General features: G+C 44.1%; 1 protein-coding gene across 7 annotated transcripts; it reads right to left on the minus strand.

Moving 5' to 3' along the window:
* Positions 1 to 1,390: 1,390 nt before the first annotated feature.
* On the minus strand, positions 1,391 to 22,138 carry LOC309343248 (uncharacterized protein). 7 transcript variants are annotated; one of them, XM_081864518.1, is made up of 12 exons: positions 21,999 to 22,138; positions 20,919 to 20,965; positions 20,410 to 20,574; positions 18,641 to 18,758; positions 17,676 to 17,726; positions 16,023 to 16,100; positions 14,829 to 14,885; positions 13,154 to 13,213; positions 12,248 to 12,312; positions 8,934 to 8,953; positions 7,798 to 7,849; positions 1,391 to 1,693 (listed from the first exon to the last, which is right to left on the minus strand). In XM_081864518.1, the coding sequence occupies exons 1-12, from the start codon at positions 22,011 to 22,013 to the stop codon at positions 1,477 to 1,479; spliced, it is 945 nt and encodes a 314-aa protein (XP_081720644.1). In that variant the 5' UTR covers positions 22,014 to 22,138; the 3' UTR covers positions 1,391 to 1,476. The 7 variants fall into 7 exon arrangements, with proteins under 7 accessions (XP_081720644.1, XP_081720645.1, XP_081720643.1 ...); XM_081864519.1 differs by having other exon boundaries at positions 7,798 to 7,845; positions 8,930 to 8,953; XM_081864517.1 differs by having other exon boundaries at positions 7,794 to 7,849; positions 8,875 to 8,953.
* Positions 22,139 to 22,629: the final 491 nt, after the last annotated feature.

A 22,629-nucleotide genomic window follows, 5' to 3' on the forward strand; every position in this document is an offset into this window, starting at 1 on the left:
CCTGATACCAACAAAGCTCTATTTTAAAGCATATTTTGGTAAAAATGTCACAGTAGTGAGAAGCTACCAGTGGCATATGGTCAGTGGCTTAGGGGGACTAGGCTAGTTCCCAAAATGTTCCTGGTAAATTAGAGTATTAAAGTATGGGGCACCTCCTTCCCAAAGCCAAGGAAGCTTCTGTCCAGCTTAGAGAGGGAGGTGCAATGCTCACACATGCAACGTTGACAGACTGCCCCCATCGCATTTGCAAGTTGGTGTCTCTGGCCCTAACTGTCCCTCTATTTAAAAATATCACTGCACACTACTGAGGAGCAGAGCCATTTTAGGAGCAAAGCCAAGATGAATGGGGTGGATCGGGGCTAGAGCCAGAGCAAATCTTGGTGACATGACTTATGGGTGAAATCTGACAGAAGCTGCTGGATCATGTCTGCTGCCTGTCAGAATCTGAAGTTTACTGGCTTCTCTGAACCCAGTGCTGTTTCTCTGACAGAACAGTTTACTGGCCAAACTAGTAAAGTTGGCAACCTTGCACTATCCAGGATGCTCCAATATCGGGACCTGACTGAAGCTAAATAAATCTGGTTTTATTCAGATGTTGGCCACTGTATAGGTAGGTAGTGGGTGTTTTCTGGAAGAGAGCTGGCTGAAACATCATGTGTTGTAGAATATTTCCATGTTTGCTTTCAACATGAGACAGATCCTGTTGCAAAAAAACACCTAAAGGATGTAGGACGTCTTAATGCAGCCAAGCATAACAGGGCAAACATATACTATGATATGATATCTAGAAGTTTTATGCCTAATGGATAAATAATAATGGCACAGGGATTATGCAACAATAGTTCAGTTAATATTATATGTTACAAATATTGTATTAAGAGGTGCGGCATAGATGGGGCATCATTATTCCCCATAACATGTTTGTAATGTGAACCTCTCTACATAATCAAGAAAAGAAGCAGATTGATTCTCCCCAACTCTGGCTAAGAAAAAGACAGAAGGATAAATTGACACCAAGCACATTATTGTCCTATATACACAGAGATAAATAGAAGGGCAGGAGGAAACATGGGACAGCACATTGGCACAATGCATGCTAAGATCTCCAGTGAAGATCGTATGTAGTTTGTTAATGCATACCTATACAATTTATAACATTGCATGTGCTGTGCTTAATCTGCCTCTGTTTTTATACTCCAGACAGGAAGTAAAACCAGGATGTTTATAGCGCCCAGGACAGCCTGCCCTTACATCGGTATTGTGCTATATTTGGCTTGGCATATCACAAACTGAGCATGCCTCCAGTGATGGGTAAGGTACAGTGTGTGTGTGTGTGTGTGTGTGTGTGTGTGTGGAATTACACTCCCAAATCATTACACACCAGAAAACCTTGATAGGTTATGAGCTTTATCCACACTCTGAGATACATTATAATGACAGGCTCTCTCTAGTCGGCAGCTTCTTCCAATCCTGAGGTCACTTTGGTAAGATGCCGGTGCTGTAGAGTTGCATATATGGTTGGATGTAATAGTCCAGGAACTGCCACACAGGCCGCTGATATGCCTCTGTCACTGTGTGATTGGAAAGGCAGGCAGTGAGGATGAAGACGGTGACTAGCAGGACGGTCAAGACAATCACCAGCAGGACACCAGCAAAGTGCCACAAGCCTATCAAGACCCAGGTGATCTTTGTCCTGTGAAATAAGAAAAGAGAGGCCTGCAGTTTATAAAGACAAGGCAGGGTGACATTGTCCTCTCTTGGTCCCAAGTGACAATCTGTTGATGGGGCAAAATGAGCACATAAGCAGGTTCTGAAAGGTTGTCACTCAAACCAGAGAGAACTTTGGGCTTTTAATGAAGGAGAATTGACTCCAAGGGTTTTTAGCAAGCGACACTAAAAGCACCACTGTGGGGCCCTTTCGTATTATCTGAGCACATTATGATTGTTGGTTTTGTAATGCGTTTAACTGGAAGAAATTCATTTTGGCTGAAAATGAAGATACATTCAAGCCAATCAAGGCTTACATTGCATTCCAATTACAGATGAGGAAAATATAACACAAACACCATTATTTAAACATCTAATACCACAATAGCCTAAGATGAACATGGCAATGGACCATTCGATTCCTTCCTATCTGTATGGTTCCATGGCTAGTATGTTTGATTTGAATGTGGCAGAATAATGTTCAAATCCCTGCAATAATAAAGTTATTTGAAATGATAATGATAATGATAATGATAATGATAATGATAATGATAATGATAATGATAATAATAATAATAATAATAATAATGATAATGATAATGATAATAATAATAAATTTTATTTATATCCCGCCCTCCCCAGCCGAAGCCGGGCTCAGAGCGGCTAACATCAAATGTATAACGCATTAACATAAAATCAGACAATCAATTAAAATACATCCTCAGATCACATCAGGATCAGAATAAAATCCAATCACAAGGCAACCTGCAGATTAGGGTTGGGGACCTTAAATGCTCACCAGGCCCAACTGTTTGCGCTGAACTTATATGGGCCTGTGAGAAAAATTGGGAGGCCACTTTAGAGCAAGTCAGTATTCCTCACCCTAGCCTTCTTCACTGGAAGTTGGAGATGATATTTGTTAAGTACTTCAGAACATGCTTCAGAGATTATGAACAATATGCTTTGCAGCTTCACCCATCCCTGTACCCTCCATGCCCAGTTACATGCTTGCTTGTACACATCTCCTAGTTTGACAGTGTCTTTCTTTTTACCTTGAATGGGCCTGATTTGTAGAAGATGCTAAGTAGCATGCCTGGGAATACCAGGTGGACAGGGTTGGTTACACCTAATAATACCTTCCATGTACCTTGCTCATTTGTTATACCTATTAATTGTCAGGAGCTCATCCTACACTTGAGTAGGACCCTGGTAGAGACACATGCCCAACTGGCATGTTCTCTCCCTCCTGGTCGTTCGTTTGGGAGCTTCAAAAGCTTTCTTCAGCCCGAACATCACAGCAACCGATGCCAACAGACACCGGCACACTTAGGGATCTGCAGAGTCTTTGCAGCTTGCGTAACAGACCTCAGCAACTCAGCATTTTGGCTAATCTACTTTATTTACATATAAACACACACGGAGCACTGCAACATGGCTCCCTCTCTCTCAAGCATCAGACAGCAGAGAAAAAGCACAAAGGACAATAGTCCCACTTCACGGAACACAGTAACACAAACATCTTGTCTCCATCACTTCCCACTCTGTGGAGTCAAAACATACACCATCATGTGATAGACAACAATCCCAGGACTGCAATCATGGAGCAGGAATTCTAACATTAATTACTCCATATCAGAAAATGGACAGTTTCAGTATTAGACAACCATTGGAAAAAACACACATCAGTACTTCTTCCACATATCTTGATGGGTGGAAGGAAGTCATTGTTATTTATTTGCATTGTCTGCATTCATATGTACTTTTCAATGCCCTCTGTTTAGCATCTGGAGTTTCTTCTTCTCTTATTCCCTTTTGCCAGTGGTACTTTCACAGTTTTGTGGTTAATGAAGGTTTCCAAACCTGTAACAGAATCTTGCTGGGTTTGTTAAGTCCCAGCATTGTTTGGAACAGGCAGTACTGCCAGGGATGAAAGGTAAAACCCACCTCTGGATTCTGGTTATTTTATGGAATTTGGTACCATAACCAGTTAATCATAGAGTTATGAAAATCCAAGCAGAAGTCTCACACAGTCTCACCATAAATAATGAGGACAAACTCCCATTTCCCAAAGTAATATGACTATATGAAATGTGGGAGTTCAGAACTTAACTGGTTAAGTGTTCTGAGCTGTGCGTCACTTTCCGACGTCAGCTTTAGAAGCTGGGAGGAGTCTGGGAGGAGACTGTATCTTGTTGTTCTCTCTGTGTGTCTTGAGAGAGACGGACATGTTTTAACATGGCTGCAAGCAGTGATGGACAAATGTTTGAATAAAAGCTGTAAATAGACGGATCTGTCTGTGTATGCTTGCATGGAGCAAGGGAGAAAAAGACTGTTTTACACCGCTGTGTGCTACTCTGCTGAGCCGTGGCCAAAGAGACAGCAGACTTTGGTGCGCAGCTAGAAGGAAGCGTGCCGGACGCTGCAAATGACTGATTGGGATCGTAAAGCTGTCTGAGTACACGGCTCCAACGATCAAGCTATCAAGATCGTTATCTCGCACAGGTTATGGAAGGTCAGTAAACGCTCGTAAAACAGTCGGTGTGAGCTCCAGGAACGCTTTGAAGTCGGCACGGAAGCTAGCTGGAGGTTGGAAGCTGCATTCCTTGAGTCTAGCCTAATGCCGGGAAGCAGAGGGAGTTTTTGCCTGCTTCCGAGAGGCAAGATTGCTGCTGTTATACAGAGAGCTGGCTGGAGCTAAAAGCTGAGACGCAGCTGCTGTCGTTTCTCCACGGAAGGGTGAGGCAGAGAAGCTGTACCTAATCGTAAGTAAGCTTGGGCCCCCTTGGGAGAACGGGAAGACATGGCAGAAAGCCACGAATCGTGGTCGGTTCCCTTTGAAAAATTGGACGGGAAGAACTGGCAGGAATGGAGCAGGAGGCTGAAGGCTTGGCTGGTGGCGAGGGGGCTGTGGGAGGCTGTGCAGGCACCCCCCCTACCCACACCAGCGGCGGGAGCTTCAGCGGCAGAAATCCAGAATGCCCACGCCTCACAGAGACGCAATCACAAAGCTCTAGGAGCTATTGTGCTGAGCTTGGATGGCTCACAGCTGCCTTTGGTAGAGGGGCTGGAGAATGCGTGTGAAGCCTATCAAGCGTTGGAGAGGGTGCACCACAGAACCACTGCTGGGGCAAAGATACACACCACCAGACGCTTGTTTGAGATGAAGTTACGTCCTGGGGATAGTGTCAGAAAGCACGTAACTGATATGATAGCTGTTTTTAATCAGCTGAGACTGTTACAAGTCAACTTTTCAGAGGAGCTGAAGGTGTACATTCTGCTCAGCTCTCTGGACAAGAGTTATGACAATCTGTGTCTAACTCTGGAGTCAATGGATCCCCAGAATTTGACTCTGAATTACGTGGCAGGACGTTTGCAGGATGAGGAATTACGACGACAGAAAGAGTGCAAAGCTGGCACCGGGAGCTCTGGCAGTAAGGGCGGAGCCAGGCCAGCGGAATGCACGGTTCAGGCCTTGTCTGTTCGTCGTTGCTACATCTGCAACTCACCAGATCATCTGCGTCGCAATTGCCCCCACCGGAGCACAGAGCCTAGGCAGGATGTTTGCAAGGACACTTCTCATGGGAACCAGGCGGGTTTCCATGGCAACAGGCCTGGGAAGACAGGCAGGCGTGGAACTGAGCCAGGTGGTCGTGGTAAACAGCAGGAAGGGGCTTATCAAGTCTCTGCGAGTATGGCATTGTTCGAAGACGGCAGGATGGAAAGTTTTGAAATGGCCTTTGTTCTTGACTCAGCAGCTAACCGCAACATGGTTCCAGAGACATCTGCAGTCAAGATGGGGAATTGCACGGCAATTCCGGCCGGACAAACTGTTATGTTCGCAAATGGACAGAGAACCCAGATTAAAACTGTCACTAACGTTTTCCTTTCTGTTTTGCAGGAGACGCTGCAGTTTTGTGTTATCCCAGAGGGGGATCATTGTTTGTTATCTGTGCCTTATTTGTTAAGTAAGGAGTTCAAAGTTTGTTTTGAAAATGATGTCTGCACAATCTCCAGAGGAGGGAGGTTACTTGCCAAGGTTAAGAAGGGGCAGAATGATCTTTTCATTCTTAAGACGTCTCTTGGGGGTGAGGGGAAGGTTGAGAGAGCACAGGCGCAGCGTGCTACAGTTCCCAACCAGCGTGCTACAGGTCCCGCTCATGTGTCATGTGCTTGTGTTTGGCATGGGAGAACCATTCATGGTTCTGTAGAAGACTTGCAGGTTCTACCCGAGGTTTCCACAGGTTGTAAGATTCGAGATTGCAGAAGTGCCATTAACTGTGACACTTGCAAGCAAGCAAAGGTGAAAGGGTGCAGTTACCCAAAGGTGGAACGGGTTGCCACTAAACCTTTTGAGCTGGTTCACATAGATTTGGCCAGTCCTGTCAAGGAACCAAGTCTAGGAGGGGCCAGGTATCTGCTAACTTTTTTGGATGATTTTTCGCAGAGCACCTGGACTCACGGTCTCAAATCCAGGGAGGATGCAGCACAGCTGATCAAGAGCTGGATTGAGGGGGTGGAACTGAGATTCTCCACCAGGGTTCAAGGGATCATCAGTGACAGAAATGATAGGTACACTGGTTCTGCTTTGCAGCAGTTCTTTCACAGAAGAGGGATACGTCACACAGTTACTTCACCCAGTAAGAGGGGGGTGGCAGAGCTGAGAAGTGAAGCTCTGGTTAAGGCTGGACAGGTGATGCTGAAAGAAGCCAGGTTACCTCCAAAGTTTTGGCTGGAGGGAATCCGATGTGTGTCATTTACCTGGAATCGTGTCTACAACTCACTGGTAGGTGACACACCGTACTCGTTGTTAAATGGCCGCAAACCCCAGGTTCACTTTCTGCGCAAGTTTGGATCTCCTGCGGTTGTCCCTGTGCCTAAGGCTTTGCAAGGGCCAGATGGAGCCAAAGTCCAGAAAATGATCTTCTGTGGGTATGAGCCAGACGCTCGTGCATGGAGATTTGCTTATCCGTCAGGTGATCAGAGTAAGGTGCTGATCAGTAAACACGCTGATTTCTGTCAGGAGGATGTAAAGTCAAAGACTCCTGTCAGGCGTGATGTTCTTTCAGAATGTCTCTCTGATCCAGAGGACAGTTCTGGTGAGGAGGAAGAAGAGGCTGAGTCTGCTGATGACGACCAGGTCACTGACCAGGGTCAGGAGCAGGGTGGGGCGTCTCCACAAGTTGTTAGGAGAGGACAGCCCAAGAGTGAGCCTAGTTCTCCTGTAAGTGTAATGGAAAGGATTCGAAGACGCTTTAAGTCAGAGGGGGAAACCCGTGATGCAGAGGACACACCTGCTGGTGACAGTGAGCCAGAGGAAACACCAGAGTTTGTGCCTAGGCGATCCAGTCGCACAACCAAGGGTATTCCACCTGAGAGGTACCAGGCCACAGGTACGTGGGTAAGTTTCGCACAGTGCGATTCTGAGAGTTGTGAGGTGATTCCACAGATGCCCAACAGGTACGCCAAGGTAGGGCGCAAGGCATTGGGGAAGGGATTGATCTCACAGAGTGTTGCTGAAGATGTTACACAGTTTTTGTCAGAAAGCGACGCAAGGGGGTGTGTGGGAGTTCAGAACTTAACTGGTTAAGTGTTCTGAGCTGTGCGTCACTTTCCGACGTCAGCTTTAGAAGCTGGGAGGAGTCTGGGAGGAGACTGTATCTTGTTGTTCTCTCTGTGTGTCTTGAGAGAGACGGACATGTTTTAACATGGCTGCAAGCAGTGATGGACAAATGTTTGAATAAAAGCTGTAAATAGACGGATCTGTCTGTGTATGCTTGCATGGAGCAAGGGAGAAAAAGACTGTTTTACACCGCTGTGTGCTACTCTGCTGAGCCGTGGCCAAAGAGACAGCAGACTTTGGTGCGCAGCTAGAAGGAAGCGTGCCGGACGCTGCAAATGACTGATTGGGATCGTAAAGCTGTCTGAGTACACGGCTCCAACGATCAAGCTATCAAGATCGTTATCTCGCACATGAAATACAAGCCAGAGGCTATTGCTGCAAATGTCTGCATTGTTATACATTTATGGGTGAGTGTTTTTAAAAAGTGAGAAGGTGGTGACAAATAGTAAACATTTTCTTCACTAACCTACCACCACAAAGCTGTTTCTTCACAAATTTCTCTTCTCTTCGCATTTTTTCTTCCTGTAGTTAAAAAGATAGTTGGAAAAAGTTACCCCTCCATCACACATACGCTTGTAGTAGTAAATGAACAAGGTACTCAAAGCAGTTCATTACTGGGAGTTTTAAGGTTCTAAATTGTGTGACTCTCCAAAGTGAAGTGAGGAAAATGGAACTGGCTAGCCATGCAATTTATCAGTTGCCAGAATAGCCATGCCGCCAAATTAAAACCACAAACTTCTCCCACCATGCCAGCTGTTGTGAGGCAAGCCCAAGTTTGCACTACAGCAGTTAGAACAGCACCTATGGCTATTTTAACCGCTAGTGATGAGCAATATATAATAAGAATAGCCCTTTCTGAATCAACCTAAAGGCCTATTTAGTCCAGCACTGTGTTTCCTAAAGTGGCCAGTGAGATTCCTTACCACTGTTATTTCTCAGCCACTGGCATTCAGAGGCATGCTGCCTCAAATTCTGAAGGTATATAACCAGTATGCTAATAAAACAGCAAAAGTGCCACACCTATGTTTGGGAGGGGGGTTATTGAAACACAGCACAGAGGCTGAAATTGGGTCACAGACCAACAGCAAAATGACAAAACATTCCCTTGGAGTAGTGCTAAGCTCTTGTACCAGATTCTGTGCTTTGCTGCCACTGCAGAGGAGATCGTAAGATCAGGCTGATAAGCCAGAACTTGTAGGACAGTGCATTCCTCTTGGCTTTCTAAGAAGAGAACTACTACAAAGCATCAATGATGTAGAATGTGAGCTTATGATGCATTCATTGGCCACATAGCAGGCAACACACATCTCCTTCCTTTCAGAAGCTGTTAAATAGCATTACCTCTACCTTCACATCCAAACACCAGGGTCAACCAAGCCGCCAATGTTGCTGGCCTGACCCTGTGGGGTTCATCTGCAATAACTGTGTCAACTTTATGTATAGCATAAAATCAAAACCTTCCTGTTTATTGATCGATGAACTAAAATTCATGCTCACAAGACTGACCAGATAGCTTTCTCTTTATTGGGTAAATCAAGATTACTGACCAGTTCAGCCCTGGCCAATTCATACATCAAGCTCTTTGGGTGAAGGTTCAAAAACTTGCCTGGCAACTTGCTCTGATGTCTGAAATAATTGAAAAAAGGTTGGATCATTAGCAGATTTTGTAGCAGCTATTCTGTCTCTCTGAATTACAGGAATGTCCTCTTTGCAGTGGCGTAGCGTGGGGGGTGCCAGGGGTGCCGGCCGCACCGGGCGCAACTTCTGGGGGGGCGCGAGTCCAGAGGGAAGGGACAAGTTCCTTCCTCCGCCGGCCTCCCCGCCCCCGCCGCCCCCGCCACCCTTGCGCCCTAGTGCGCGCGCGCCCCCCGCCGCCACCGCTGCGGCTGCGCTCCACTCACTGCAGCAGCGCCGCCGCCGGCACCAACACCTCCGCACCCCGCCGCCGCCGCCATCCCCTCGGCCCAGCCACAGGCGGCGGCTGCTTCTGCCGACTGGGGGGGAGGAGAGCTCCGAGGGGCCTCGCCGCGCCCTGCGCTCCCCAACACCCTCCGAGAGGAAGCCGGCGGGCGGGCGAGGGTCTCCCGGCTGAAGGGGGCGCCGCTAGCTCCGGCTCTCAGCGCAACTCTCAGCTGGGGGGGGGGGTCGGGCGAGGACGGAGCGCGGCTGGAAGCCCCCGGTCCAGGCCGGGGGGGGGAGGAGAGGCGCTCGCCAAGCCCCAATCTGGAGCGCCTCGGAGCGCGGGCTCCACCTACAGCCCAAGGAGAGGAGGGGGCGGGGAGGCGCCCGAGGGGAGGGGGCTTCGGCTGCCTCGGCCCGCGGGGGCGCCGCAAATAATAAATTTAATAAATTCCTGCTGAGCCTTAAGGGGGGGGTCCTTGGCTCCTTCGCTCGCCCCCAGCCCCAGTGGCGTAGCGTGGGGGGTGCAGGGGGGGGGCCGGCCGCAACATCTGGGGGGGCGCGCTCGCACTTGAGTGCTAAAATCCAGGGGTTAGGGGGCGCAAATTACTTGCCTTGCCCCGGGTGCTGACAACCCACGCTACGCCACTGCCTCTTTGCAGTCCCAAACAGGGCAATGCACAAATTCCTCTGGTTCCTTGAAGAAGAAAATGTTGTAAGGCACGTGGATAAGCCAGATTGTGGCTCTCCCTGAGGGAGCTGGCAGCCTTCTAACCAACATTTCATGATAGAACCATGTAATATATGACATATGGATGTAGGAGATTTTCAATTCATCCACAATTTTAAGTGAAGTGATCTCCTTTGCTCCTCAGGGACTAATGCAGAGATCAGAACATAATTATATTTCAGATTTCACCAAATTTTACTATACAGTTATTCACTCCAATAACGTACCAATATGTATATTTTAGGATAAAATAGGTTTGAAATACATATTTTATATTGAAATAAAATACTGTACATGCTTGAATATTGTTTTGTGATAAAATATGAATTTATGTACACCTCTGTATTTGCATAGCTTTTATTTTGAAAAGAATTAGGAGATTAATGTGGAAACATTGATGGAATGGGTTTATGAATAAACACGTGTGAAACTGACTAGAAATGGATTGATCCTGAAGTTATTTTGACTTAGCATACTACACATGATACATGCAGAGCCAGGATGTACCAAAATCCAAGAATGACTGAAGATCACATTGTAAGCATAACACATCCACATTAACAGGATGGTTTGGTTATAATGGTTAAAATGTGGCAAAGGATAGATTGCCCCACCTTTTTCAGTACATATGTACATGATGATAAAACTCCCTTTAACGACTATGAATTAGAACTAAAAGATTGTTCCCCTCCTCCCATTTATTTAACAAGGCAGACAAATATATGTGTTTGTGGTATTGGAGTTCAAGCTCAATATCTGGCCCAACATCAAATCACTGAAGGAAAAAGAAGATTAAAAAGGTTTCTCTTGCAAATCTAGTGGCTAAGTGCATGCATAATAGTTTAGGATGCAAAGTAAAACACTTTCAATTTAACTCCTAATAAGTTAATGCTCTTTCAGATACAATGTAGATTCTCTGTGGGTTCTTTATGAAGCAGTTCCCTTTGACTGTGAGGACCATTGTGGAAGTGCATAATAAATGCTTCTGAAAATGAGGTATCCCTTTAATTTATGAATTTATTTCCCAGATCATGGCTGACAGTGAATCAAACTTTCAAGCAGCCATTTCATCAAACATAAAATCAATTACTGACTGCTCTGAACTGAACTGAACTCTGAAGAGCCAGATGGCTAAAAGGTAGCCAGGATGTCTGGAGAATCAGAAAGAGGAAATTGGGAATAACTTTGAGAGCACTTGTATTACCACAAAGATGGCCCATAAGCAGTCTGTCTGTGGAGCCATATAGTTTCCTTTTACAAAAGGAGGAGCATTCTCTTCTAATTAGTTCAATGATGTCATTCTGTTTCATCAGCACAAAGCAAACTGCTGGCATTTTCCTGAGACGTATAGCAGTACCTCGAGTTACAAACGCCTCAGGTTACAAACGCTTCAGGTTACAAACTCTGCTAACCTGGAAGAGTTACCTCGAGTTGAGAACTATGCCCCAGGATGAGAACGGAAACTGTGGGGGCACAGTGGCAACAAGAGGCCCCATTAGTGAAAGCACTCCTCTAGTGAAGAACAGTTTCAGGTTAAGAACAGACCTTCGGAACAAATTAAGTTTGTAACTAGAGGTACCACTGTACACCATTGCAAGTGGAAAAATTAGTGTGATAGAGGGACAGTCTTGAGGAGCGCTTGTGGTAATTCTGTTGTCTTTTGAGGGACATTAGAGATACATAAAATAAATGAGTCCATAGCCAGGGAAAAGCAGGGTTACAGAAAAACAGAGTGCCTGGCCAGAGATAATTACATTGAGGTCATGGCCTAGCCCAATGCACTTTAAGTCCAGACCATGTGATGTGTATGTGTGAAATTACATAGGTGACATAAGCAATTCATGAATGAGCAGGCCAACCAGAGTGATTAAAACTTGAAAGGTTGGGTTTGAAACATATCTGGTGAAGAATGAACTATGGATCCAGATAAAAACAGAGTGATGAGTTTACTGGCCTTTGGTCCAGTAAATTGGTTTTGCATTGTGCAAAGGTTCACTTCCATCAGCATATATACCTTGGATAGTAGACTGCACCTTCTGGGTCAACCCCTGGCACAGCCTCATCAAATATAGCTCAGGAAAATGATATGAATCTGCTGTTTCCTTGACCGCTTGCAGTCATAAAATAACCTCAGCTATTCCTTGCTGTCTCTTTGGCTCAGTAGTATTACATATGTTACAGCTGAAAGCTGTGCTCTTCAGTAGAAGAATTACCATGACTTTGATTCATCTGATATGCTTCAAGGACTGACACTGGTTGCAGAAAGGATTGGACTCATAGAGGAGTCTTACCGAACCTTGTCTTTCGCAACAGCTGACAGCTCATCCTGCAGGCTTTTCTCTCTGTCCTGAAGAACCTGAAAACAAAATAATCAGCAAGTCCCCTTCAAGTTTCTGTTTCTTCTTCCTCCCCCCAGAGATCTCTGGTAATCCCCACAGATCAAGACCTAGAGCAATTTTGTATACATTCCACGGGTAGCTGGTCTGCTGCCCTCCAGATGTTATGCATCTGCTTTGTTATGCACTCCTTGCTTTGACATTTTATGGCCTCTCCTCCCCAACAACCAATGGAGAAATACCAAATCCAAATATTCAGAATTATCAAACAAAGTAGTACTTTCTGATGCATGTTTACTCATCAGTAGGGGTGGATGTGTCCATTTCAGTTCTCTCAGTTGCTCATTTTTCAACTATAAAATTCAGTTCTCCACAATTTAAAGTAACTGTAATTTTTTAAAGAAAAGAACATTCTCATGAAAAATTAGTGTGAATTTCTCCTAACAACACATTGTTGCATGTAGCTTTCACTAGTGTACAAATTATTGCAAGCAATATTCCTGAATATGATGCATTTTTGTATGCTATTTTCACTAATATATTTTATTCACACTTCCCCTAAATATATGCATTTTTGTAAACATTGGCTGGAGAATTGCATTGCCAAATTTGAATAAGTGTAAATTTCAAAAGATAATTGTGTTTTGGCTTGCGTGTTGTTTTGGAAAGTGTGAGTGTGATAGATACAGCTTTAAATACACACTGAATCAATTTTTTTCCTGCACTCCTACTCAAAAGTAAGTCCCACCATGCTCAGTTGTGGTTACTCCCTGGTAAGTGTGTTTAGTGCTGCAACCTAAATTAGGCAGCTGTTGCTTTCCTTATTCAGTTCATCAATGGTTAAGCATTTCACACAGATACCTGTATTTTCACTTTGTATTCTTGTATATACTCTTCCAGTTCCCAGATTTGGTGTTTCATCTGGAAAAGAAGAACATGCCTTTTTTCTTTTGCCCCATCCTTGTAATCCTTCTTGCCTTGAGTTTTCAGTCAGAACACTTACAATTTTTACCTAGTATGATCATACCAATTCCAGGTGTTTCATCAATATTCAAGGGATAGATCAGACACCACTAGGCACGGCCAAGCAGCCTGGTGCTCACCTTGAAAATCAATCTGGCCCTCTTATCTTTTAGTTTGAAAGCCTTGGGATTTGGGATTGAGCATTGAACAAGAAAGAGGGCCTGATTAATGTCAACCTTCCATTGCCTACTACACCCCCCCCCCCCCCGCTCCAGGAAGCTCCCAACAGAATATTGAAAGCAAAATAAAACATCAAACATTGAAAACTTCCCTAAACAGGGCTGCCTTCAGATGTCTTCTAAAAGTCAAATAGTTTTTTATCAGCTGAAGATAGGAGAAGGAAGTGATGGGTATTTCTTCTTTGGGATGATGCGGCTTCAGCCAGTTTAGTGCAGTGGTTAGAGAGTGCTGGACTAGGACCTGAGAGATGAGGGGTCAAATCCCAATCCAGCCATTAAGCTTACTGGGTATATAATTGGGACACTCGCTGTCTCTCAACCTAACCTACATCACAGGATTGTTATCACTAAAGATAAGTTTAATTTGCATAAAAAGTAATGTTGGTATGCACTGAAGTTTGAAAAACTAATTTAAAATTTGCATTTGCAAAGTAGAGAAGTCTGCATTAGGGAGAAGGTTTCACTCTGGCAAATGTGCCAGGAAAGGTTGGATGGTTTCCGTTCAGCCTTTATGCTAACTGATGACTCATCACTGGAAAGCCAAGCAGAGAGCTCTCACAGCAGGAAGATGGAACATAAGAACTCAGTGCCTTAGTTCATTGATGGAGACAGCAGCCACAGCAGCGGCTAAGCTCTGCAGGGATGAAGAAACAAGTTGCTTTGGCTCTCTCTCTGGGACCAGATAGAGGAAAGTATATCAAACAGTATTAAAGACTAAAAAGAAGACGGGATTGCATTGCTCGCTGTTAAACAGCAACATTTTACTTATTTTATTATTTACTTATTTAATTTGTTTACCGCCCCTCATCCAAAGATCTCAGGGTGGTTCACAACACAAAAATACAAAATGAGAGCACAAAATACATAATAAAAACAAAAACACACACCAAATAACTCCCCTTCCATAAACACATTTAAAAGGACATAGAATGTTAATCAGATGATAATCACAGGGTTCAGGTCAGTTCATATGGGGAAAAGCGGTCCTTGAGGTATTATTTTGTATCTTTTATTGTTTATCTGTAACCATTTTAAAACTGTTTCCAGTGAAGCTTTGAAACATTTTTCTACTTTGCACATGGGTTCAGGTCAGGGATTCCATTTGTAGCAACTGTAACAGTTATGCAGATAATATGGGGAGGGGGAAACCCATCTTGGACTCCTTGGAGGAGAGGTGGAATGCAGGAAAATAAATAATAAATAAGCCCATGGGCAAAATTGTGTATCTTACAGCCTAATTGATTTCAACGGGAGGGTTAGCCCAAAGCAACAGAACCCAGAACTGCTTAACTTTGGCTCGGCCTGTCTCCTATGTATATGATAATTAAGTTTACCTTTGTAAAAACTTCATCCTCCTCACCGCAGGTCAGTTTGCATTCCTGGAGCTCTCTCTAATTAAAAATAAATATATAAATTTTCAGTTGGCAACATCTCTGAAGCAAACACATGTAAGACTTTTATTTTCCACTCTGGCCAGGAGATTCAATCCTCAGTGAAAGGAAATGGTCACCTTCCGAGAGAACAAGTCAATGTTGCTTGTACTGGAGACCTTCTCAACAGATTGTGCCTCTCATCAGAAATCCATGTGAGTGCCAATATATAGCAAAGTATACACATTTTTATATATATATATTTACTTTAGATGAAGTCATTTTAAAGTATTCATGTTGAACTAAAAAGCTGATGGACACTAATAGAGCAATCCAAACCCTATTTATGTCCTACTGAGGTTGGGTAGGGTAGAGGTGTCTCTATGCCCAGCTCTGCAGGCTAAGCTGGACTTCCACCAGCCGATGACGACAGAGTGACCCAAGAGTCACACCACTGGTGTAGCACTTCCACCTGCTAGATAGCAGTGAAGTCAGTGGAATTCTTATTAGTAGTAACCAGCAAAAGCCCCAAAGTGGGGTGGAGAGGGGCTGGGCAGGCATGGGATCTTTTGGATTCGAAGCCAGTCTCTCTACCATCACACAATGGCATCGGACCCAATCTGGGCCTCATTTTTGTGACAGCTCTAGGCTGGCCCACTGATCTTCTTCACATACACACCACCTTCCAACTTGGCCATCATGAACCACTGAGGTGCATATGTGGCTGTGGTCTCACAGCCTTGTGGTCGAGGGGAGAGGTTGGGATTGCATCCTCAAAATCATCCAAATCCCCAATGGCACAAAATGAAAATGACTTGTCAATATTTTGGACTGCCGTCTTTTTCAACTGGCCCCCCTGTATCTGTCATACCCAGGTGCTAGTGTGCAGAGCCAGAAGACTTTAGCATAGTGATGCAAATGAACTTCATCTATTTGGAGTTCCACATAAACAGGAAATGCGGAGGTGACCAAAACAGGGATGTGTGAAATCTTCTCGTTTCCCCCGTATATATGCTACCTTCACAAATACTGCTATCTCCTTTTCTCAATTGCCCATGTATTGTCCCCCATGTATTTTGTATTAATTCCAGTGGGCACTTCTTTTAACCTTCCTCCTCCAACCTTACTTTATTGTTGTGGTTCTATAATCTTACTCACTTTTAGCTTGTTGACATGGCAGCAGAGCTGCAGGTAACTCTGCTGGTTGATCTTCATCGACGCAGTCAATGCTGAGCTCTGGTTTGGAGCACAAAACACACAAATATTCAGATTCTCACCAATATGCACTGGCCAGCCCAAACTTTCTTTGCTATTCTGTTACAACCTCAGTGTTTAGAGGGCAAATCAGAGATGACCCTGGTGATCCTAATAAAGGACCTTCCTTCCTTCCTTCCTTCCTTCCTTCCTTCCTTCCTTCCTTCTTTCATTTCACTAATTAGTGGTCTTTTCTCTCAGTTGAGTTAAGAGGAGCTTCAAGGTGGGGAGGAAGGAGTTGCAATGGGGCAATGTCATGGGAGGAACAGGTAAAACCCCCTCACTTAGGCCACATCCATCAACTTCCAGGAAGTCAGGTAAGGACAGTTGTTCAATGGAGGAGTCTGGTTTGCATGCGGAATGGCCCATGTTCAATCCTTGGCATCACCAGGTAAGGCTGGGAGAGGCCTCTGCCTGGAATCCTGGAGAGCTGTGGACATCACTGAAGGCAATACTAAGTTAGTTTGGCCAAAGATCTGATTTGGTGCAAGGCAGTGTCCTGTATCCCTAAGTCCCAGTGCGGGTGCTTGTAAGCAAAAGAAAAGCAATGGGAAATCACCATCATGGATCTGCTTTGTCATTTTTGGCTTTGCTTTAGACATCCGTTTCAGAACGACTGAGTGGAACAATGTCTATCAAATAACACTAATATTTATTCCAGTAGAAATTAAAGAGTAACTGCAAAGCTATGCAGGGGAAAGGACTGCGGTCTGTCAAAGCCTAGAGCTTCAAGCATAACATTGACTTCTACAACAAGTGAGCACACAATGGAGATATTCAGATATGCATGCTGTTTCATGCCTACTTTAAAAAGGCTTTGGTGCTGCCAACACAGGCATACAACAAAGAAAGATGAGCACCAGGGAGATAATAGATGTATTACATTATTTTTTTTAAAAAAATGGGATTCTTTTGACATGACTGAACAAACACTAATGCAACAGTGTCAATTTCCATTTCCATTTCATTTCAGAGTGGAAATCTGATGCAGTTATTCAGGACTAGCACAACACCAAGACTGGTTGATGCACCCAAACTGGTATGTTGAGAATGTGGGTTGGGTGGGCCCATGCAGAGCTGACAATAGCAATTGTGCAAATCAGTAGTGGTCAGTGGGGAGAAGCAGCATCATTTAACTGACCTCCTGCCACCAATTTCACTGTGCTTACCAGGCTAGTGCGGGGCAGAAAGGCAGCATGGTGTAAACACACCGGCATGGCACAAACACATCCAGTGTTCCTTCTGGTGCATTTGCACCACGCCAGCCTCTGCACTGCCTTGCCCAACTCCCTCCCAGGAAGCTCAGCAATACTAGTGACAGATCAGGTGAGCATCACCGCCCCCACCCAACCGCTACAGGTGAGAATACTTCATCAGAAATCCAGCCCACTACTTAACCTGCGTTTATTTTTTTCATCTCTCGACTCACTTTCAGTGGCTTGACGTTGATGCAGTGATTGTGAATTATACACTTGCAGCACATTCACAAACATGGGGAAAGATAGGACATGGTGCACATATGGAATTCAGAGGAAACCTATCTGATTATTGGTGTACCTTCTCAGAAAGCATGAAGATCCTCAAGTGTAAATTTTCATTATCCTTCTCCTGTGAGGGTAAGAAATTGCCACAGTTAGTTGCAAAGATTGATATATACCCGACTCTTTGGGCTGCAGCTGAAGGGATGCAACAATTCATTACAAATTAAAGAAAACACTCAGGAAAGTGTCACACACAACTCAAAGTCCTAACTCTCCAATGTTCTAGGACTGCTGAATTTGATTGGGCTGATGCAAAATGGGTTTTCTGTGCTGTGCTAGCCCAGGCAGATGCCATAACAACAGCAAGTGTCGTCTGCTGCAGTCCTCCCTCTTTCCTGTTTTGTAGTGGTGTGTGGAAACACCAGAGGATCCACGTGATAAATAGCTGTTCGCAGATGGCAATATGGAAAGCCTCCAGGCAATTGCTTTTGCAATCTCCTTATTTGTAGGGAATGAGCCTCCCATTCACAAGGCTCTCCCTCAGATTTGTGTAAGTTATTCTTTGCACAGCAGATGAAACATGATGAATACAAATAGGTCTATACCTGGTGAGGCCTATAGAATGGAATCTATATTAAGTGAAGTATTCATGCTGTAGAAATACACAAACTTTTGGTTTGCCACCTACATGGCAGGACAGCCTTGACCAAGGTGGTGCCTTACAGATGTTTTGGACTACAACATCCCGAAGCCACACGGAAGTATGAGTTGTAGTCTATAACATCTGAAAGTCATCAGCTTGGTGAAGGCTGTTGATGGAGGCTACTGACTCCATGGAAAATACCATACTAGTAAATGTCCAAAACCAATACAGTTTTTCTTTTTTAAAAAATGATTATGGAATAATATCACCAGGCAGTGTTCACTTAGCCAACAAATCTTTGGGTTTTGTTGCTTTAATGATGACATGCAGTGTGTGTGTGTGTGTGTGCACATGCACACACTCTTTAAACTCTGATCAGGAAGATTTCTTTTGCCTACCAGCTTTTTAAGATACTGCTCCTCTAAAGATGCTGTTACAGTCTCTTCTTCCTGATTTTTCTTTGTGGCTTCAATCTCTGTTTCTAAATAGGTTATTTTCTCTTCAGCATGCTTTATCCTGTATATGGTTGAGGTAATGATGATGATAGTGTTGATAAAATAATAATAATAATAATAATAATAATAATAATAATAATAATAATAATAATAATAATAATTCAAAGACTTGTACCCCCTTGTACCCTTGTTCTGCAGCAAATAAGACCATCAAGGCAGCTAACTATCACAGTAAACCACTGATGAATAAAGAAGTATACAAATTACTTAAATAAGAATAACATCTAAAATAGCAACAATGTTGCACCATCCAAAAAAATTTAAGTACAGGGGAAACTAAGAGTTAAGCTTATTTTAGAGAGTGCTTTAATCAATTGCTCATCTGAGCAACGGCAGCAGTTTTGCTTCTCCAGGAAAGGCAGAAATGGGGAGGGACATAATCCAACTCTCCCAGGTCAGGGGGCTCCAAAGCCCAGGTGCCACCACTGAGAAGACCCTCTCTCACCTGCCATATTGCCATCAGCTCAGTGTGGGGCATAGAGCAGCTCTTCACTAGACAGTCAGAACATGAAGTTTGGGTCACATGGGGTAAAGCCATGGGGGAAAATTATTATCCTTCAGATAATACTAGTGCAAAAGCCCACCTCACATTCTTTTGACTGTAATTTGTTTGAAATGGATTTTCATATTGTAATTTAAAATTAATATAATCCACAGTAGGACCTTACAGTGAAAGGTAGGTAAGGCATCAAATAAATAACAAGAATAACAAGAACACTTAGGGTTTTTATGGTCAAAGCCAACCTTTTGAATTGTCCCTGGAAACAAATCCAGAGCCAATGAAGTGGTATAGGGCAAATAAGAACATAATATCAGGACAATGACCCATCTAGTCCAGCATCCAGTGGCCAACCAGATGCCTGTGGGAAACCTGCAAGTAGGACATGGGCACAAGAGCCCTTTCCCCTCCTGCAGTTTCCAGTAATTGGTATCCAGAAGTCCAACTACCTCCAACCATCAGAATGAACTGAGAACTGGAATCGTGTCAACATTCTAGCTCCTGCAGCTGTATTGGCACCAAATGAAGCTCCCAGACACTTTTCAAAGGAAGGCAGTGTTGGGCGAGAACCAAAATGCTTGCCCTCCAAAGCATGTGCCCCCCTTGAGTGTTTAGTGCCTGCTATCTCGTTCCCCTCCTCCAAGGAAAATAAAAGACTTGAACCGGGAAAGGGGGAGTACATACATAGCAGCCACCAGAGGAGGGTTGCTCCTGCAACCTGCATCAAGAAATGACGCAAGAGCATCTTTTCCCAATGGGGATGATGGGGCAAGATGCTCAAGTGTGTCATTTCCCCCTGGAGTGGACCATTGGGCTCTTTCACCATCACTGGGACCCATATAACTACACTACAATGATATCAGTGTTGGGAGGGCAGCTCTTTCCCACCACAGAGGCCACTGCTGGATGCAATCCAGATGTGTGTGACAGGACCTGAATTTTCCAGAGGAGGGTCCACCACCTGGTTAACCAGGAGAAAACCCCACCAACCATCAGAATTGCCCTCATCACATCACTGTGGTTTTATAGCATGCAACATATTTTTGTGAAGTTTCCAGGGAAAACTTGGTAAGCTTCAAAGCTTCTGGAAAATAATTGTTCCCAAGCTGGAATCAGACATTCGCTCAACACCCCATTGATTATTGACACGTGCCTTTTGAGCTCAGCTTTCATGTTCTTCATAGCTCCTTGTAAATCCAAAATATTTGCCTTGATGTTGTTCCCTTCCGTAATGAGGCAGTTAATTTGTTCTCTCAACCATATATTTGTATGCCTGGACTGGAAGATGGAGGCTCCTTTTGCTGCTATCCAACTGTCCCTAGTTGGGATATTAAAAGATAATATGCAGTACTTTAGTTATTGCAAACCTGGGATCTAAGAAGAAAATGTTTTCAAGTTAAAGTGGAAGACCTACAGAAGGATTTCCATTTGTGCAACAGGGCTTCTTGCACACCCTTGAAATTGGCTTCTTGCACACCCTTGAAATTGGCTCAGCATGGGTCAGTGTGTCTGGAGAATCTCCAGATGTTGAATTCTGACCATTAACTTAACACATGCAAATGTATACAAATAATCCTCTTTTTTGGGTGATGTGTAAGTTGCCACCCTGTTTCATACTCCCCTTCCGGTTGACCCCACTTCCCTTAACTTAAGAACACTTACCTGGCATTTTTGGTTCCTATGTTGACAGCTGTAATGGCTTCAGAAATCTGCTGGCAGAAATGACATTCTTTTAGAATTTTTGTTTAACTTCCAGAAGCAAAATAATTGCACATAATGCTTAGTGCAGACAGTTTTTCTTGTAGCATTGTTGTCCAGAGTTCACTGTTGATATTTTTCATTCAATCTTTTTTCAGGTGACCTCAGTAGTTTGTTACCATGAGCCTCCAAAAGAGCCACAATATGCCTTGCACATTATTTTTGTCATTAACAGAATGATAATGTCAGTTACAGAGCCTTGTTTTTCTCATTTTCTTTACAGTGGTACCTCGTGTTATGTACCATCCCCCTTACGAATGCTGCGGGTTACACGCTCTGCTAACCTGGAAGTAGATGCCCCTTTCTGTGACCTTTGCCCCAAGATGCGAACTGAAATCACTCTCCGGTGGCACGACAGCAGTGGGAGGTGCCATTAGAGAAAGTGCGCCTCATGTTACGAGTGGTTTCCTGTTACTAATGGACCTCCGGAACGGATTAAGTATGTAACATGAGGTACCACTGTATTTTGTAACCAGTTATGTAAACCTGAAATTCAGTTGTTTTTATTTAGAGGCTCCTCTTAATCTGAGGTGCTAAATGGTAGCTTACTTAGCTTAGAGGTCTACCTACAGGGACTGCTATCATAGCTTCAACATAAGCTTTAAGGAGAACGCATGTCTCATTTCTCAGCCAGGTAGGTTTTCCTGTCACTTTACACAAAGAGTGGCAGCAGTTGAAGAAGCAGAAACTTCCCTGATCACAACAACCATCACCACCACCCAGTTCTTGGAGGGGTCCTGCTTAGCCTACTTTGAGAAAGGAAAGCAGAGTTTCCTCTCTCACAATCCACCAATGTAGAACCTTCTGCATGCAAATCAGAAGTCCACCACTGAGCTGCGATGATTCCCCCAAAGGGCTCACTTTCAACAATGCCTGTGGGTTACACACAGTGCCATGCTCCATCACAACTACAGTTATTATAGAGCTTCAGAACTATAAGCAGGCATGCAGAGACCCACCCTTGCTCATTAGCATCAACATTACCTTTGCTTCACTCATGTCATTCTCCGCCAAGAAATATATTCAGATATGTCTAATTTGATTTGCCCTGTAGCCTAGCCGAGTCCATGCATAGCCTATCTGTGTTGTGTGCTCTGTGTGTCTGTGTGACTCTCTCTGGTTAGTGTCCCTGCAGCCTCTGATGTCACAAAGGGCTTAGCAGTCTCCTAAGAGAAAGCATTCTGTGCTGGATGCAGACTTACATGCGAGGAATTGTTTGATAAATTAAAATTTATGTTCACATCCTAGCTATGTTGCAGTTTCACTGGACAAATGACTTTTTCTTAGCTTCAGGGTCAATCGATATGCAATGGATTATTTCATAGGATTGCTCTGAGAAGTAACTGATAATTTGGATTCACATATAGAATAATTTCAAAACCATATAAAAGGGGAAACTGCCCAAGTACAGCTTCTCCCTCTCTTTTTTTGGCCGTGCTTTGATGGTCAAAATTGCACGAGGTTAAATGCCGCAGTGTTTACAATTTTTGAAAGTACAGGAGCTCTCTGAGGTCCTGGGCCCAGCTAATTCACAAGGTGAAATTACATTTCAGAGGGTCCCATTGTGACTTTTTAAACCACTAGATGGCAACACAGTTCCACTTCAGTTTGTATA

The sequence above is a fragment of the Podarcis erhardii genome, assembly GCF_964252035.2.
Source record: "Podarcis erhardii genome assembly, chromosome: 5".
NCBI lineage: Eukaryota > Metazoa > Chordata > Lepidosauria > Squamata > Lacertidae > Podarcis > Podarcis erhardii.